Below are 20,672 nucleotides of genomic sequence, written 5' to 3'. Positions count from 1 at the left end.
TCTTATCTCCCTAAGTTATCCCCACAAACTAGCGTCTATAAGCCTCTACATAACTTACCCCCACGTACTTGTTCTGGAAGGCGTTTCGAAAATAATCTCAAGTTATCCACTCGGGCTGAGTACCTTCATCAACGATCAGCCAGCACTGATAGGTTTCATTGTGAACTAAAATCATTGCACCATTTAGTTTCAGCTAAGGAGTGCAGTCTAAGTCATTCATAATCCTTTCTATGGTAACCAATCAATACTCAACCACAGTCGGGGTGACCCAGTGGTGTCCCTAAATAACTTCACTTCATTGGACCGGAGTCATTCAGTTATCAACCCTTGGCTCTCCAATTTAGAATAGGTCCCAGTGACTCTCTTAAGAACTTTTAACATGGCTTGGGACAATGCGTCGCCCTCAACCGTTTGAATATGATACCTTGTCTTAACAGTAGGTCTACCCATAGTCTTGCTCGTATCCAGATTGGAATATTGCCCATTGAGGATGGCTCAGCTTGAGCTTTGAACCTAGGCTCTGATACTACCAAATGTAACACTCGAAACCTAGCTTAGACGTTACGGCCAGATCTGGAAAAGTTACCTTGATTAGCTTTGAGAATTCAAAAATCTTTTGGGCTTGTAAAAAAAATGTAAGCTTTTGATAAAAACAATTCTGGTTTATCTTAAATGAAAACATCTTCCTTACTTAATTCATTAGTTTTGTCAATTAAATTATATTTACAAAACGCTTATGTTTGCAGTGGAAGTCTTAGTTAAATTCAGTTTGAAAATTGAAGTTTGAAGTTTTGAAAATCCAACATTTTGTTGATAGTGTAGTTATGATTTTAAAACGATTAAACGATTTAAGATAGAAAATAAAATTCCAAAATAAAAACAACCCCAAATGTCTAAAATAGTCCAACAATACCATAATAGTATCAACCAGATTTTTAAATAGCACAAATTAAAAGTGTTTAACTAAGCTTCCATTGCACCAACCCGTCCTATGCCTAGGGGTTACCAGAAAGTAAATAGACAGAGGTGAACTTTCGAGCTTAGTGTGTTACGTATAATAATAGAAATAACAGATACGATTTTAGACATGCATTTAAAGACCAATCAAATATATTTCATGAACAGTAACAAAATCAATACATATCATATATAGATTAAAATCCTACTCCTATCCACTACACACCATCTCTAACTATCCCTACACACCATTTAGGGTATTAAATATCCATCCAGTGTTACACATCGTTAAGTGACTATATGTCACTTTTCAGAATATTTGCAGCCTAGCTGCTAGATCATTAAGCGATAATCCGTTAGAAACAGATATATATATATGTGGCTGAGCCACCAAATATGACAAATAAATTAAACTGCCCACACTTTCTCCATAATTATAACTCTTACCCCAGTGTACATGCAGAAGAAAAAGATATGTGTATGGCATACATGTTTTTCACAACAGAATCAAATATTATTAGCATCTAATAGATTATGCTATCAAAAACAACAGATTATTCATGCGTACATAAATCTTATTTAACTCTAACAAAGTATTAGAAATCATGATTCCTAGACTAATCTGTACCATATAGACCCTACAGAAGGGCTACATTTAATTCATACAACAATCATAGTCTTAGGGAAAAAAATTCAGAATCTTGGCCTATACACCCGTATGACCTACACGACCTACTTGGCCGGCTCGTGTGGCCCACACAGCTTTACACAATGTCTCACACACTCTCGTGTGGCCCACACGACCCAACTAGCCCAGACCGTGTGGCGTCAACAGTCTCAATTTTGACTTTCAACCATTCACTATTTTTTTTAGTTTTCATTACACACCTGATCTAATTTTGATGTTGAACCAACCAAAATACTTCGAGAACTAAAAACATCAATTAAATCATCAATTGAAAATGATATCCCACACCCGATTCACTAATCACTATTAGCAACAACAAGTTTTAACGAAGAAATTTGACCTTAAACCTCAAATTGAATCCTTACCCTCAAGCAAACAGCATCCCACCAATGATTCTAGGTCATAGAAGGATTAAATGCCTCGTCAACTTCACCTAAAAGCTCAAACAATTAATAATGAAATCCATACACCGATAAAACAACACTCGTGCACTAGGAAAAACCAAACTTAAACAACGAAAACTAATTACTTACGCCAAGACTAACCACAAACAAAACCCCTTTTCAAAAATTCATCTATTGATCAAAACAAGATTGGTAAAATAGCAACGACCACAAATACTAAGAGAACTAGAAATAAACAACAAGAAAATGAGAAAGACAAGGGAAAGAAGATGCAACTAACATGAGAACAAAGCAAAAAGAAAAGAAACGACTGAAAGTGGGAAGGAACAAAAAAGAACGTGAGAGAAAAAAATGTAAAAGAAATGGGAGCAAACTTGGGGAAAAAATAAAATAAAAATCTTTTAATTAATCCCCCTTTTTCAACTATCCTATTTAAAATAAATAAATAAATAAAATGTTCATTATAACTACTTAGATTTTCAAGAGTTAGAACTTAACCTAAACTTATTCACATGGATGGCTTAGGGCATGAAAATAAAAATATTTACACTTGCTCACGCGGGAACTTGAACACGGGACCAAAAGGTAAGCTAAAGCCTTACCACTAAACCAATTAGCTTATTTTTATCATAGGTTGAGTGAAAATAATACTTAAGCCTAACGAAGAGATAGGGATAGGAACAAAAATAACAAAATTTTCTAATAGTGAGATTTGAACCCATGACCTCAAACACACAATCAAAGCCCTTAACCACTGAAGTAGATACTTAATTATAACAAAATTTGACATATCAGAAATTCAAATTTTGGGGGCGTTACAGCTAAAAAATAATTGAAGTGTAACATAAGTTGCCAATATTGTTATTCAGCCAGAAAATAGTCAAAGTTTATTTCTAAGTATAAATTCTATATTTTGGGAATAACAATTCCACTGGTTTCTGTTGAGAGAGAGTTTTACTTTCCCACTAAAAAAGTCAGGCTAAAAATATACAAGTTATACACAACTTTGAGATATTGTTATTTTGCTCGAAAATAGTGAGACTTTATTTTCTAAGTATAAATTTTATTTACCAGCAATAACAATCCTATAGGTTTTTATTAAGAGAGAATTACTTTCCTACTAAAAGTAATAAATTGTTTATGATTTTGTGTTTGATTTGTGATTGTTCGAGCTCACATTCAAAAGCGATTTGTGGTACGAGAATAGCGGTGAAGGTTGTTCGGTTGAAAGTTAGGAATGCCAAGGATCCGTCTTGCATGAAGTATAGATACTTTCAAAAAAAGTTTCTTAATATAAATATAAAAAATAGACACTACTTTCAAAAATATTAATTTTCTATTATGATAGAAAACCATTTTTAAATCGATTTTTCCAAAGAATTGGTATCGTGTCGTTGTGTCATGTTTATAGTATAAATTGATACCAAAATTTTTACTCTTTATCATGTTTGGTTAATTTTTAATAAGATGTGACATTCTTAGAAATATTAGCATGTTTTGGGTTATAAATGTGAATGAATGTATTATATTATTTTTATTATTTATATGATAAAGTAATTTTGCCAGTGTTGTGATTCTTAGAAATTAAAGTGGTTGTAATTCTATGTTTTAATAATTTTTGAGGTATGTAATTGACCGTGGACTATCATCTCCATGTAGGTTTTATTTATTTATTTTTATAATGATTCAAGTGAGTCAAAAGTAGACATAAGTTTTATGAAACATAATTTTTTTAGCAAAACTCGTAAAACCAAAATGTGTCCAGGACTGATCGAGATGTTGCAAACCCGACCCAGGCAATTAGTAAAAGATCGATGGTGGTCAAGTGGTGGAGGTTGTTGGTAGTTCGATGATGGTGCCCAATGACAATGGTTGAGGGTGGTGGCCAGTGATGACTGATGATGGCCGACGACGGTGGTCCAATAGTGGTCGACGACCCAGCGGTGGCAAAAATGGTGTCCCAATGATAATGACTGTGCTGGCAACAAAATTATGTGGTGGTGACATCAACTCGGTAGTAAATTCCTTCGGTGTTTTTCAGTCATTTGGATATCTATCACTAAAAAGACCCAATGTATGATTTGGGGTAATAATTGTAATTTTTATTATCTATTTTTCTAGGTTGGAATCATGGAAACTTTGGTTGGTCAAGAGTCATTTTAATTTTTTTGTTTTTCTATAATAGCATGATGATATTTAAATTGACTGCAAAATATATTCATGCATATGTATGATAAGCATGTGATATAGTTTAGGAAAAGAATGCTACATGTACTTTCATTCATTCATTAATCGTTCATGATTGAAACCAAAAATAAAAACCTTGCATGTTTTTAAAATATTGAGTAGAAGAAGGTCCTTAAACAAGACCTACAAGCTCCATCAATGATCTCTTGTGATGACATGACAATTTACCTACCTATTAGTAGGATTGTTGTTAAGCTAAGCTTTATTTGATAAATATTTTGATATAACAAATATAATTTTTTGAATAAAACTTGATAAATTTCAAGTAACAATTTGTTTCAAAATATTTCTAAGAGATAAACTTTTAAATCTATCTTTCAAACACTTTAAAAATATTTTCAACTTGTTCAAAATGATAAATAATTTTTTAAAACATCTTTACCAAGTGTAAAAAAACTCCACATGATCAAGGTATCAATACCTTCTATACGATATATATACCCTGACCCAAGTATCGATACCCCTACCTAGTATCAATACCAATTTGAGCTTTGAATTTTAGAAAAATTAAGCAAAAATCAAAAGTATTGATACTCTTAACAAAGTATCGATACCTTTCACAAAGTATCAATATCATTTTTACGGTTAGATGTTTTGAAAATTTTAAAAAATTTTGCTCGAGTATCGATACCCACATCAAGGTATCAATACATTATAGCAAGTATCAATACATTCCAAATTGTATCGATTCCATAGGCTTAACAATCACTAAGTTTAGGCATTAAATGCCTAAAGTATCGATACCCTTTCAAATCTATCGATACCTTTTATTGCAGGAATCATTAATGCTATGGTTTTTAAACCTCCAACAGTTCAATTCATTTTCCCAACAACTCCAATGCAAGCAGAGCCCGAGATTCATTGGACCTTACCGTATTTTGAAACGTGTCAGATCTATTGCGTATCAGTTAGAACAATTACCGGAATTAAAGCAAATTCATGATGTGTTTCATGTCTTGATGTTGAGACGGTATCAATTTGATTCGTTGTACCTTGTTTCTGCCAACGAAATCGAGTTGCAATCAGATTTAACATTTGAGGAGGAACCTATTCGGATCATAGATCGCGATGTTAAGGTATTGAGGAAGAAAAATGTTCCTATGGTTAAGGTTTTGTGGCGAAATCACGGGACTGAGGAAGCCACTTGGGAACCTGAAGATTCAATTCGAAAACAATATTTGTATCTGTTTAAGTCAGGTAAATTTCAAGGTTGAAATTTCTTTTAGGGGGAGAGAGTTGTAATGCCCCAAAATTTTAAAGTTTGACTGTTAGATTCCATTGTAATTGAGTCTCCGTATATGTGGTTCTGTGTTCTATTTATGTGATCGAGGTTAGGAGTTTGAGTCGTATCTTTAAGAATTTTGTTATTTTAATTTAAGGTAACTGATATCCGTGAATAACACATTTAAGTTGAATTCAATATAAATATATGTCAAGAATGAGCCTATTGGTTCAATGACTAAGCATCTGTCCACTCTCTGATCATATGTTCGAGTCTCAGCGTTAGCGTTATTAATTTTTTGCTACCTACTAGAATTGTGCTGGTAGTTAGTTAACAATTAAATTTACGTTAATTCTCTTTCCCTTCCCTTTTCTTTCTTTTTATTTTTCTTTCTTTCTTTCTTTTACTCATTTGGATTTTCCTTTTCGATTACGTTTGACAAGTGAGTATCGAAATAGTTAAGACTCTTAAGTTGTTCAGAGTATTGTTAGAAGATTTCTGTGAAAGTTCTATCGGAAAACCTTATGTCCCTATGAAGTTTCGTTAGTTTTTGTTTGTGTTGTTAAATTGAGAATTTTCTGACTGCTTTACGTAAACTCTCTGATAATAGGTCGTTAATTTATTCCTTAGGCTTAAATACAGAGGAAAGTGGTCATTTGCGTACTGTTTCGAATTAGTGCTGTCGAATTATCAGTAAGCATTCATCGTCGAAAGTTTAACATGGAGGTTTTGACATTTTTGCTTTAGTGTTAATGTATGTGATAATCCGTTGTTTTAGTTGTTGAATGGTTAAATTAAGTTCCAGGATTTCTCCGTGTTGTTTCCACTTCAAAATCTCTTCAGGTGCGTACCGAAAACCTTAAATTTTGTGAATTTTGAATGCCAAAAAATGTGGCTGTCGACGCCACACTGCCCTGTGGTGGCCGTGTAACTCACTGTTCTTTGATTTGGAGCTACACGGACGTGTGTTTAGGTTGTGTTTGGCTATGTAAGTGCAGGGTTTACACGGGCAAAGGAAATAAGATTTTTTCTAAGCCGTGTAACTCACTATTCGTGACTTAGTACCACACAGCCAGGGACATGCGTGTGTGCCTAGGCCATGTGAGGCATACGGGCAAGGACACGAGCATGTGTCTAGACCGTGTAACTCACTATTTACGTTTTAGAACCACACGCGTAGAGGACATGGGCATATGCCCAGGCCGTGTAAGTCAAATAGGCAAGGACATAGGCGTTTGTCTAGACCATATGAGCTACACAGGCAAGGACATGGGCGTGTGTCCAGACAGTGTTAGCCATACGAGTAAGGACATGAGCGTGTGTCCAAGTCGTGTGGCATATAAATAGGGTTTGAATCTTATTTTTAAGACCGGGAGGGTCGTCCAACACTAACACGGACCTCCCCAATGTATGAATGATCTGAATTTGATTGTATGAGAACTCTTTGATGCTCTATGACTGATATGGATAACATAATTGTATGTGTATCATAATGACTATTTCTGACACTGAATTGTATTATATATTACGAAATGAATGTGAATGACTGAACACATGTTATGGATACTTGCACTCTACATTTGCATGGGTTGGGATATTGTGAAGAAGGAAGTAATATGTTCTGAATTAGTGGCTAAGCCACGATGCGTATAAACATGAATCTGGCACTTTTTCGCATTCTCGATCTAGCAACTAAGTTGCGTCTCTGTAAACGTATTAGACAGACACTCTATGGTGTGTAGGGTTGGTTGGGCATTTAATGCCATTAACAGTGCGTTGGGATGGCGAAAGATGGTGTTTAACGAATGGGGGTAGGAATATCTACATATGAATCTGATCTGTTCTGTAAATGAAACTGAAATTTCTTCTGTTACGTAACCGAATCTTGGGATTCAAGAATTATCTTATAAATGTGTTTCAATTGAATGAACGTATCTTAAGCACTGATTTCACAACTCATTTTTTTACTAATCGTATTTCAGGTGGTTCTCAAACTTGAACGGGTCGGTGCTGTGGAAACTCAGTCAAGCTTTTAAGCTCTCTCTGATCATGTGTTTGAGTATCAGCATTGGTGTTATTATTTTTTTGTTACATGCTAGAATTGTGCTGGTAGTTAGTTAACAATTAAAGTTACGTTAATTCTCTTTCCTTTCCCTTTTATTTCGTTTTATTTTTCTTCTTTCTTTCTTTTTACTCCTTTGGATTTTCGTTTTCAATTACGTTCGACAAGTGAGTATCGGAATAATTAAGACTCTTAAGTTGTTCGGAGTATTGTTAGAAGATTTTTGTGTAAGTTTTGTCGGAAAACCTTATGTCTCTGCGAAGTTTTGTTAGTTTTATTTGTGTTGTTAAATTGAGAATTTTCTTATTGTTTTGCGTAAACTCTCTAATAATTGGTCGTTAATTTGTTCCTTAGGCATAAATATTGGGGAAAATGGTCATTCGCATGTTGTTTCGAATTAGTGCTGTCGAATTGTCAGCAAGCGTTCGTCGTTGAAAGTTTAATGTCAAGGTTTCGACATTTTTGCTTGAGTGTTAATGTATGCGATGATTCATTTTTTTAGTTGTTGAATGGTTAAATTAAGTTCCAGGATTTCTCCGTGTTGTTTCTACTTCAAAATCTCTTCAAGTGCATACCAAAAACCTTAAATTCTGTGAATTTTAGATTCCAGAAAATGTGGCTATTGATGCCATACGGCCGTGTGGTTGGTCGTGTAACTCACTGTTATTTGATTTGGAGCCACATAGACGTGCGTCTAGGTTGTGTGTGGCCATGTTAGTGTAGGGTTCACACGGGCAAAGGAGATGAGCGTTTGTCTAGGCCATGTAACTCACTATTTGTGACTTAGTACCACACGGCCAGGGACATGGGCGTGTGCCCAGGCTATGTGAGGTATACGGGCAAGGACACGGGCGTGTGTCCAGACCGTGTAACTCACTACTTATGTTTTAGAACCACACGCACAGAGGACATGGGCGTGTGCCCAGGCCGTGTAAGTCACAAAGGCAAGGACATAGGGGTGTGTCCAGACCGTATGAGCTACACGGGCAAGGACATGTACATGTGTCCAGGCCATGTGAGCTATACGGGCAAGGACATGGGCTAGTGTCCAAGCCGTATGGCATATAAATAGGGTTCAAATATTGTTTATGACGCTGTGAGGGTCGTCCAACATTTACACAGACCTCCCCAATGTATGAATTATCTGAATTTGATTGTATGACAACTCTCTAATGCTCTATGACTGATATGGATAACATAACTGTATGTGTATCGTAATGATTATTTCTGACACTAAACTGTATTATCTATTGCGAAATGAATGTGAATGACTGAACACATGTTATGGATACTTACACTCTACATTTGCATGGTTTGGGATATTGTGAAGAAGGAAGTAATCTGTTCTGAATTAGTAGCTAAGCCACGATGCATATAAACATGAATCAGGCACTTTGTCGCATTCTCGGTCTAGCAGCTATGTTGCGTCTTTGTAAACGTGTTAGATAGACACTCTATGGTGTGTAGGGTTGGCTAGGTATTTAATGCCATTAACAGTGTGTTGGGATGGCCGAAGATGGTGTATAGTAGATTGGGGTAGAAATATCTATATATGAATCTGATCTGTTCTGTAAATGAAACTAAAATTGCTTCTGTCACTTAACCGAATCTTAGGATTCGAGAATTATCTTATAAATGTGTTTCAATTGAATGAACGTATTTTAAGCATTGATTTCACAACTCATTTTGTTACTGATTGAATTTCAGGTGGTTCTCAAACTTGAACGGGTCAGCGCTGTGGGAGCTCAGTCAAGCTTTTATCTTTCCTTTAAATACTACTATTAGAAATTTCGGTCTTCTTTGATATTATGATGTTTAGGAAGATTCTATACTTAGTTAATCGTTGTGTTTGATATCATGAGTTGAATGATTTGACTAAGTTATAAATATGGTATTTTTAATATCGATGGTGTAACTCTCTAGACTTGGTCTGTCGGGTTTAGGGTGTTACACGTGCCCTTATTTGTACTTCGGTACCCTTAATTGCACATACGTGCTCTTGTTCGTACCTTGATACCCTTAACAGACATTAGTACTCTGAATGCACTTTAGTGCTTCAGTATGGAAACATTGATGCCCCTGAAAATGGAGTATTGATCTATTGAATAATTTGAGTGCAATTAGTTTAAAGTTACTAAGCTATGTAAGCTTATGGTATTTTTTTATGTTGTTTTGTAAACAATCGTTGCTGACCGTTTGAAAGGATCAACCACAAAACTTACATTATCACATCTATCTTGGTAGCTTTTGCATCTTACTTTGGGTAGTGGCATGTATATAAGTCTTATTGAAAGAATATTGGTGTCAATAATTATGGATGATAGTAGGCTAAATAACTCTTTTAAATGTGTCATGTAATGTTGAAATAAGATATCTATATATATACATACATATTGATGAATATCATGGTGTGTATTTGGATTAGAAATGTTTATATGTGTGGTTAATATGGTTGAGTTAGATATGGTTGTTTTTATGAAAGAAAATCTTGGATAAAGTGCAGTATTGAATTGCTTATAAATTGAGGTGCCTTGAATGGCATATAGGTTGTTATTTGGTATATGGGTGAGTGTTTAAGATGTGTTTTGAGTCATTGAATGAATGAGCAAATGAAGTGTCTTATTGGGCCAGAAAGAGTGATGATATGATTTGTTGTAAGGGTAAATTTCGGTACACACGACCTAGGCACGGGCTATCACACGGTTGTCGGTTGTGTGCCTCACATGGCTTGACCACATGGTCGTGTGTAATTTATAAAAATAGGTATAGGTTTCATACGATTTGGAACACGAGTTGAGACACAATCGTGTGTCTCAAGTCCATGAGTTACACAGGCTAGCACACAACCTACGACATGGCTGTGTGAACCAAGTCAGTGGGTTACACGTACTAGCACACAGCCTGCGACACGGTTGTGTGAGTCAAGTCAGTGAGTTACACAGTCTATGAGATGGGCTGGTACACGGCAATGTGCCCCTAATTCGAATGCTCACATGATTTGAGCTATGTCACATCGGTGTGTGACTCCTATTTTCCAAGTTTTCCAAGTTTTCCCTAAATTTTATGTTTTGATTCAATTTAATCCCTGATTATTTCCAAATAAATTTTAGGGCCCGTAAACCTGAAATAAGGCCCATGTGAATAATTATTCTATGAATTACTATATGTTTATAATTTAATTGAATATTTGTTCTGAATTAAGATAAATTGTTCTGTTTGCTTATGTAACATTCCGGTCATTTATCCGGTAACCGGGCCGGGATTTAGGTGTTACAGAGATTATTGTAATCATGTAATAGTAATTGCCTTGATTCCAAAAAGACGTGAAAAACATTGAGGCATTTACAAACACCTCGAACTCGACACCCACAAATGTTAAAATATCCCCAAAATACGCATTTTAAAAAATAACCCCCTGTATGCAGATTAATAAAATATAAAAAATCTATAAACTATATATAATAGGGGCCTTCGTTACATGATATGTGTTTTGCTCCGTACCTTTGTTTTGTCACTATAAGATGATGGTAATTTTTAGTTTTGATCCTTCTACTATTATTAGATTTGGGATTTAATCTTTTCATTTTATTTTGATATAATTTGGACATCTACTTTTACAATGACATTAGTTCATTCAAATAGTTATTGTCCTCAACTATTTTGGTTAAAATGTTGACATAAATTATTTTTAAAACTCATTTCTAACACCAAAAGGATCTCAGCTAGATAAGTCAAATTGTATAGTAATGGTCAATTTTCAATTATGGTCCTTACACTACACTCATAATTTAATCTATATACTTTAACTTTTTATATAATTTAGTATCTCAACTTTTATAATGTTAACCCTTCCTTACATGACACACGTCTAAGTTCTTTTGTTTTTCTACATTATAAGATAGTGGTTAAATTTAACTTCGATCCCTTTTTTTAATATTGTGTATCAAAGGTCAAATATTAATTTTTGTCCCTATACTACGCTAAAATTTGAGATTTAACCTTTATATTTTAACTTTTGACATAATTTGATACCTCAACCTTTACAATGTTATTAGTTAGTTTAAATATTTTATTCTAATTAAAATGCTTATATGAATTTTAAGAATCATTAACATTATTAAAATATTTGTTAAATATAGGTCCATTACAATGTCATTTTTTGTCAAATGGCTTCCAAGTGTTTTTTTAAAAAATAAAATGTTATGCCAACTAATTTAACAAAAGAATTTGAATGATAACAACTAAACCTAAATTTTAACTTCAAAAATAGAATGATTAAATTCTTTAAAATAAAATATGAGAATTAAATTCTAAATATAAAAAATAGATACAACATAATATAACCTTTAATTTTTATTTTAAAATTTAGCAAAAAAAAAGGACTCATGCGAATCCTAGGTGGAATCATACTAATTATAATATAAAAATCAAAATTCCGATATAAATAAAAATTAATAAAAATTGCGATCTATAATAGGTAAAAATATAAAAGAAAGAAAGAAAGTGTAATAAAAAAAATGCGAATTAAATATAAGTGTACCTGCAAAGTACTCCTAGGCCTACCTGTACACTCCTCTTTCTCTCTCATCATTAGCATTTTATTCTCTTTTTCCTCGTCTTCCTCTTGTTTATATATTCCCCCTCACCTGCCTTCTTACCTCCTACATTTCCTCTATTTTCCATACAAACGAACACACAATTTCAGATCAAAATCTAACCACAAAAATACCCTTCCAAAATGAAGCGATTCATCCGCCGTCTCTCCCGCGTCGCTGACGCTTCCTCCCATTACTGCCTTCTCCGTTCCGACTCCACCGCTCGACATCGCACTACTTCCACCCGCCGACCCGAACCGTTCCGCGTCGCCGTCTCTTTGTTGAAAAAGCAAGCACGCCGGTCGGTCCCCGAGGGTCACGTGCCCATTTACGTAGGGGAAGAGATGGAGCTGTTCGTTGTGAACGCGGAGTTGCTGAACCACCCGGTTTTCATTGCATTGCTTAACAAGTCGGCTCAGGAGTATGGGTACGAGCAAAAAGGGGTGCTTCATATACCGTGTCACGTGCTGGTTTTTGAGCGCGTTATGGAAGCCTTGAGACTCGGGGTTGATTCACGTGACCTCAAGGATCTCCTTGCTTCGTTCTCCGACGACTGTTTTTTGGGTTACTAGGAGGAAGCAAAAATCAACAGAAAGAAGTCTTTTTTTTTTTTTTCTGTAAATACAGAAGCGAGACATGAGAAAATTTGAGATTCTGACAGATGTCATTCATGTGTAAAGCGGTTTTAAAGTGCTGCAAATTTTCTGTTTGGTTTTGAAGGAAACTGAAAAGGGAAAGATTAAAAAAAATACAATCAAGCCATTATTTTGTCTTTTAACTGGCTAATTTTAAACCAAATTCGGTTCTTTATGAGTTTTTTCTAACGGTTCTTTTTCGGAGTTCAATTGCATGAATTTCAGGTGTCAAAAGTAGATAAATTTTAGTAATCTACAATATAAAATATTCCTTTTCTGATTCGTTCTAATTGTATTTTCCTGACATCCAAACAAGGGCGCTGAAATATAGAGAGTGGAGTGTGGGGTGGGGCAGATCTGTAATTGGACGAACATTCGGTGGTTGTTTTCTTCTCCGACGTAATAGCTGAGTGATGTTAGCGGTATTTCGGCTTATGAAAGAGATTTGGATTGGAATCATTAATGACGCCGTTTGAGCCTTGGGGGGGGGGGGGGGCAATGGGATGCTGCTAATGACTAAATATAATATTCTTCAATTGATATTTTATTTATTTTTTAAAAAAATTATAAAAATATTTTATACATTCATTTTTTATTATTTTACAAATAAGGATTAAAAAGTAATTAGGGTATAATAAAGTGATTAATCATAAATTTATTTTTAATAATTATTCATTTTGACTTTTAATTTTTAATCAATTTGTTTTATTTTGATTTTGTAATGATACTGGCATGACCATTCTTATAGCATTCCAAGAATATTTAAAATTCAATAAAATTCAAAAAGAGTTGACAGATTTTTAAAAAAATTATGTAAATTAGTAATGAAGTACACATAAATTATTATCTCAACGTCATTAAAATTTGATAATTTTAAAAAGACGCAATGCATTTTTGAGTAAGGATCCAATTGCTGAAAAAGTAATCACAGAAGTTCACAGAGATATATATACATTTCTTTGAAAAAAATCAATTACTAAATATGGGTATAAAACTAGTTATACTAATATTTGCATTAAGAAGCATAGAGAGAGTGAAGGTGAGTGGGAACTTGATCCTCTGGCAAGGAGATATCCTGACCAAACAACTTTCAAATGAAGGTCAGATTCAGTGTAATTTAGGGGTTAAATACTACTATAGGCCCCAAAAATATCATTAAGGTGTTTATACTAAAAAGTTAAATTGTATTTTATCTTTTTTATTAAAAAATTGAGTAAATTAATTCATGTACATTTGCTCTAAGAGTAAACCGTTCTCCTATTAAAAATTCATATGTAACTGTCTAATTATTCCGTTAGGCACACTAGTTTTTAATAGCAGAAATGGATGAAAATTTTAAGTGAAATGACTAGTATGCTCTTTAATTTAATATACATGGACTAATTTGCTTATGTTTTTTTAACAGAGAGGACAAAATGCAATCTAACTCTTAATACAAAGGTCTCTATATTACTTTCATTGTCCTTGATTTATATAAAATTAAAAATTAAGAAATCTATCTAAAAATATAAATAATAGTGAGAATAGGATTGGTATTATTTTCATCAAATGGGATAGATGAGATGCAACATCCTTATTGATTCTTGATTCCGACACCTAAATATAGTTTGTATGATAGCAGACAAGATTACCAAAGGTAAGTGGAGGTGCCATCAGAGGATTGGAATCGAAATACATTACAACTTGTAATTAAGGCAAAGGGGCGTTGGAAAATGCAGTCCTTAATTGAAATGGCATAAGGATATGAACTTGTAACTGATCACCACGCTCCTACTCCTTAGTTATAATTATTATTTACTTTTTTCTCGTTTCGGATTTAGAGTTTATGGTTTACAGTTTATGTCAGTTTAAATGTATGATTTAAGTTTAGGGCTAATATCAAATTCTAAATTTAAGATATTAAATATTTAAATCAACGTCCAAATCACTACAACAATAATAATAGCAAATGTATTTTCCACTATCTTATTTATTATTATTATTATTATTATTATTATTATTATTATTATTATTAACAAGTTGAATTTTCTAAGATATCAAACATTAGTTTTATTAATTTTGTTGAGCAGGTTTTTATTAAATAGACAAATTTTTTATTAAATTCGTCAAAGTCTAGCTGGAATTATAAATTATTTACTTGTCAAAGATGCCTGATAGGTCTTTCAATTATTCATTTCAGCATTCTACAATCTTTGAATCATGATGAGAAAATTTGTCCATCCATGACAACTTATGAACCAATTACATCTAATTATAGATTTAAATGCGGCATGCCCAAGTACAGAATATTATAGAAATAATATAAGGTCCCAAATTTTGCAGGAGGCTTCAAAATATGTTTCTATTTATTATTTATATTTTATTACTACAATATACTCCTCACCGGGAAATTATATTAAAATTTATATTCTTGACAGCCTTAAAATGAGAAATTTCTGTTTTAATCTCTTAAAATATAAAATTTAAATTTAAATTATTTCGATTTTAATCCGTTTATACTTAATATTAGTTAAATTTAATTACTCAAAATTGGAAGTTTTTATTTGTTCCTATGGAGAAAGGATTAAGCACAAATTATTTTATTAAAATCAAGCTAAAATATCGGGAATGAAATAAATTATTGTAGGTTTGATAAATGAGATTACTTACTGAGGAGCAAAAGTGACAAGTAATTTTCATACATGACCATGACCACCATTTATAAATGGAAATAGGATTCTGCATATGGGGAAAGAGCGCGTAACAGAGTAGCTTTATGAAATGATAGGATGACAGAGTCGTCTTATCAATTATTTATTCTAAATTTAGAATTTCATATATATATATATATATATATATATTAATCCGGGTTTGAAATTTCAGGTATAATTTATAATAAAATTCCTAAGACTTCAAAACTATAAAGTTTCATGTTACAAAGTAGTTATCTTGCATTAAAAAAGAAAAAGAAGAAGCTGGGTTCACACGTAATTGCTTTGACAATCCCAAGTTCTTCGAATATATGTATTTTCTTGGCTGAGAAGTTTAGAAACACAATCGCCCATCACATATTTCAACAAAAACTTAAATATTATAAATTGATAATTAAAATATATTTAAATAGTGATTTACACTTGAATCCCAAATTATTAAAATGAGATAAAGAATTTATGAGTTCACATATATATTCCCAATTTGTAATTTTATTTAAAATTCCAATTATCTACCCTTAATATAAAAGCTATCCCAGGAGATTCAAGGTCATTGTGTACTTGACAACCAAGCAATGCAATTTCAAATTATTTTTTAAATTGAGTTGCTACAGCACCGCAAAAAAAATTAATATAAAAATGTCATGTATTAAAAAGCGTGTCAAAATTTATATAATATAATAGAAAAATTAAATTATTTAAAATTTATATTATAAATGAAATTATATTAATAATTTTAATAGTTGGATTGTAAAAATACCAATTTTATAAAAAGTGATCAAATATGTAAAATAAGAGTTTTACACTAATATAAGCAAATCATTTTAAAATTGTTTCTATACTTAAATGTAAGAAAATATTTTATTATTAAAATACCTTAATTGTTTTATATTACATGAAATAGAGATATATTATTAAATAATAATAATTATTTATATTAATTAAATATAATAAAAATATATAGTTAATTAAATTAAAGTAATTATATATTTAAATAAGCATGTAAGGTAGGCCTGTCCAAGTTGTCGAGTTGGGCTTGGACAAGAATTTTTGCACCTTGATCGGCTCAGCCCCGCTTAACTTGAATTTAATTTAAATAATAAAAAATATTTTTAAAAAATTTAAATTAAATTATAAATAAATATATATATATAAAATATAAATTTTTATTATTTTATTATTTTTAAATAGTGAAAAAGTGTTTTAAGTGAACCGGGTCAATCCAAAAATGAGCCGAGACTTGAATTTTTTAAAACTGACTTCAACTCAACCCATCACCATATCCATACATACATGAGAAATTAATCTAACAAACTTATCAATCAAACCATTGATTCTAAAATAAAATACTTTCGTTGATTTGATTTAAAGTATTTGTAGATGTTATGTCTAGAACTCAATTTCAAACTTAATCTCCTCTTATAAGAAAAATTAATTGAATTTTGTTAATTAAAATAGAATTCCATTAATATCAAATCTTGGGTTGAATCTTTCTACATCTCATACCCTTCTCCTTTACCAAAATGATATATATTTTTTCTACATATATAGACGAGTATTTCATAGTTGGCATAATTATCGGAAATATACTCAATGTGTTTGAGCTCTTAATCTTTTTATTTTAGATTGATATCTTTTAACATTACGATTTTTTAAAAATTAACTTCATTTTAACGGGAAATATTAGATGACCATCAGTCAAAGTCGGAGAAGTAGACATAAACACGATTTTATCTTTTTTCTTCTCTCTTTCTCTCTTCCCCTCTGACTGCTGTTACAGAAAAAAAAAGACCCCCGAAACAAACATCAGAAACATGCAGGTGGAGGAAACAGGTTCATTAATGGAGGTTTCCGGGGTCAAATCATTACTTGTTTTCACCTAAAGCTCCAAGGTGTTCAAGCAGGTGGAGGGAGCTACTGGGTTTCAAAAAATGTTCACTAAGCACCATTAATCCACCATCAAACCTCAATCTCAAAGCAGTGAAGTCTCATTATTATCCAATAGTAACCCAAAATCTCTCAAGCATTTCCTTCATAGAAACTCCAAATCTTCCTCAGATTCTTTATTGAATCTCCCATTGTTGAAAAGCTCAGATTTCGAATCAGTTTCCATATCTTCATCATCTTCAGGCCATGAACACGACGATCTCCTATGGCTATCAGTAGATTCCGATAAGCCAAGCACCAACCCTTTTGCACCATGTAGAAACATAAACCCTAACCCAACCCCACCAAGAATGAGGATGGTTAAGCCAAGACCAGGGTTTCGGTCCGATCAAACATCCACCGATGGAGCTAGAATGGGTCAGAGTCCGATCCAGAGAGAACCAACGACAAGCTGGGGGGTTTCAGTGGATAGTCCTAGAATGAACTCCTCAGGGAAAATCGTTTTTCAAAGCTTGGAAAGAAGTTCAAGCAGTCCAAGCAGCTTCAATGGCGGTCCAAGGTTTAAACAAAGGGGAATGGAAAGATCATATTCAACAAGCGTTTAGAAATGGGTTTGTTTTTATTTTTACTGTAATTGAAATGGGTTATGAGAGAATGAAATGAAGGTGCGAGCTCTGATGAAAATGGTGGTGGGTCATTGTGTTCTTTTTCTCTAACAGCAGCTAGAGGGGAAGAGAGAAAGAAGATGGAAACAATATTTAAAAAAAAAATCGTGCTTTTGTGGCACCTGTCATTTGACTCATGGTGAATTAAAATTTTCCGTTAAAATTAAGCTGATTTTTGAAAAAATCGAAATGCTAGTGTCAATTTAAAAAAAGATTAAGGGCTTAAATGTAAAAATCTATAAACATTGAGGATATTTTTAGTAATTATACATCCATAGTTTTGATTTAATTTTAAAATAAAAAAAAAACCGAGGGAATAAAGAAATCCTTAAAAGAAACAATGGAAGAAGGGAAAGATGTGGAGGCATTTTGAGAGTCGGTCATGGAAGAAAAAAGTCCAAAGATATTTTTTAGTAAGAAAAAGTTGAAACTTGGAAAATTCTGTTGATGCGGATTTCAAAGACTTTATAGTATGAACAGGGTAATTTGTCATTAATGCATCAATATTTGTACATATTTTAGCAGTGAGGAATTAATATCTTATTATAAGCTGTTTACAGCTTATCGTAAGTTGCTAGTTGAAACCCTACAATTATAATCTCAGTATCGTACGGACTATATATATGCAACAAATGGTGCTCTCTATTTTTTATTTTTAAATAAAACTAATTTAAAGGTAACGTGTTAAACCTCAATTTTAAAAATAAATTTAATTTTGGTTTTAATTAAAAATAATTCAAATAATTTTATTAATCATATGTATATTGGGACAATAATCATACACTCTCATTTGCCTTGGGTTAAATAAAAATATTTAAAACTATTTAGATTTTAGCTATTGATAAAATTAAATAGTTTAAAATACAATTAATACGTAATTTAATTTTATTGGATTTTATCATTATTTTAAATAATCTTAAAAATTATATATTTGTATTATCTTAAATATTTAATTAGTTAATTGGATTTTTAAAATTTAGATAAATATTTAATTAAATAAAAATTAATTAGATAATTTATCTATTTGATTTAACTTAAATATTTATTTATATATTATCTATACTATATCTATTTAAAATTTTGATTTTAACCTAAAAATAATTATCACGTTTAAAAAAGGTATATTTTAAAGTACATAATTTATCTATTCAAAAATTCAAATTATGTAATTTAATTACATTAGATTATATTTTAAATTAAAAGAAATATTTTTTAAAAAATTTAATTTAATTAGATTAAATAAGCATCACATAATAAATAGCACCAATCCACATAATTAAAACACAAAACAATATAAGGTTAGATTAGTCATAGTGATAGCAAGTTCTAATTTTCTCACAACTTTTTTACTGTTTGTTAATACCATCGTTATTTAAATTGTTATGTTTATTAAGTTTTGCGTAGAGAGGATCATCCGGTCGGTAATAAAATTTTAGGCTCATTTTATAGTTCGGTTTTGAGCCTAACCTAAAAGTAAATTTAAAATTTGTCTAAATTCAACTTATATAAAAATTAAAATCTGAATTGATCCGATTTGTCCGTATTAAAATTTTTTATATAAAAATAAATTTAAAAATATAATAATAAAATACACTAAAACATTAAAATAAATGTTTCTCAACAAATTGAAAATAAATTAAAAAGAGTCTTTATACTTAAATAACACTAAAATATATGTAACTTAACAAGCAAATGTATCTAAAATAGTAGCAGAATTAACAATAAAACAAGAGTTATTTAATATCTAAACTATAACAACAAAACAGTAATAATATAATAATGAAATGACAGCAAAACAGTGGAAAAATAGTAGCAAAACAACAACAATTCTCTTTTGCAAATTCGAACTGGGCCAAAAAAGCTTGCCCGAGGCCCGACCTATTTTCTAAACGTGCCTTTTTTTTTTTACCCAAACTCATTTTTCGGACTTATATTTTTACTAAATCCTCTCATTTTTAAGTGGGCCTTCGAGTCGGACAAAATTTAGACTTTCACTACAGTTTTGAATAATGATAGTATGATATTTTTGTACAAACCATTTTAATACCATTGATATATTAAGTTTCATTGATTTATCAAATTTATCCTTCTTTTACTCTCCACTTTTTTAAGTTTCACAACTGAATTCGTTTTAATACCAAAACTATTGCAAATAGAACCAAAAGAAAAGATTTCAGCCAAAATTACGATCCAATAAACAATTCTCTCATATCACATCACAAAGATATTTGGTATTATTCACTATTAGCATAAGAAACTACTTTGGTTATAGATCCTCGCTTTGGTTCGAAAAATTTAAAATTTAAAATTTAAAATCAACAACTACAACCAACAATGTAAAATATAAAATATTTAAGTCTTTGATAACAACAAAAGTAAAATATATATATACTATAAAAATTATACCATGTATTAACTTGAATAGCTACAACAAATTATACGAAATACAAAACTAAATGAAAACCAACATATAAGGGAACATGCCAAAATCTACATTAATCGAATTGTTAGCATATAAAATATTATCATAGTTTGAACAAACACAAAATAACGCAATCATACTTATGTAACACAAATATCACTTGTATTTTAAATGGATTTTAAATTTCAAATGGTTGAG

At 31.7% G+C, this 20,672-nt stretch overlaps 1 protein-coding gene and 1 pseudogene across 1 annotated transcript; both read left to right on the top strand.

Annotated features, from left to right (window-relative positions):
* Positions 1-12,180: 12,180 nt before the first annotated feature.
* Positions 12,181-12,929, top strand: LOC105767677 (auxin-responsive protein SAUR71). The gene has a single exon (XM_012587249.2). It carries the CDS (start codon positions 12,319-12,321, stop codon positions 12,745-12,747), a length of 429 nt encoding a protein of 142 aa, XP_012442703.1. The 5' UTR covers positions 12,181-12,318; the 3' UTR covers positions 12,748-12,929.
* A 4,323-nt stretch (positions 12,930-17,252) lies between these two features.
* On the top strand, positions 17,253-18,202 carry LOC105767088 (uncharacterized; annotated as a pseudogene).
* Positions 18,203-20,672: the final 2,470 nt, after the last annotated feature.

This window comes from Gossypium raimondii, chromosome 5, assembly GCF_025698545.1.
Source record: "Gossypium raimondii isolate GPD5lz chromosome 5, ASM2569854v1, whole genome shotgun sequence".
In the NCBI taxonomy this organism is placed as follows: domain Eukaryota; kingdom Viridiplantae; phylum Streptophyta; class Magnoliopsida; order Malvales; family Malvaceae; genus Gossypium; species Gossypium raimondii.
This window is presented reverse-complemented; position numbering and strand designations above follow the sequence as displayed.

Bases quoted from the DNA above. Each gene is read 5' to 3' on its own strand.
- LOC105767677 (XM_012587249.2), top strand. From the start codon at position 12,319: ATGAAGCGATTCATCCGCCGTCTCTCCCGCGTCGCTGACGCTTCCTCC.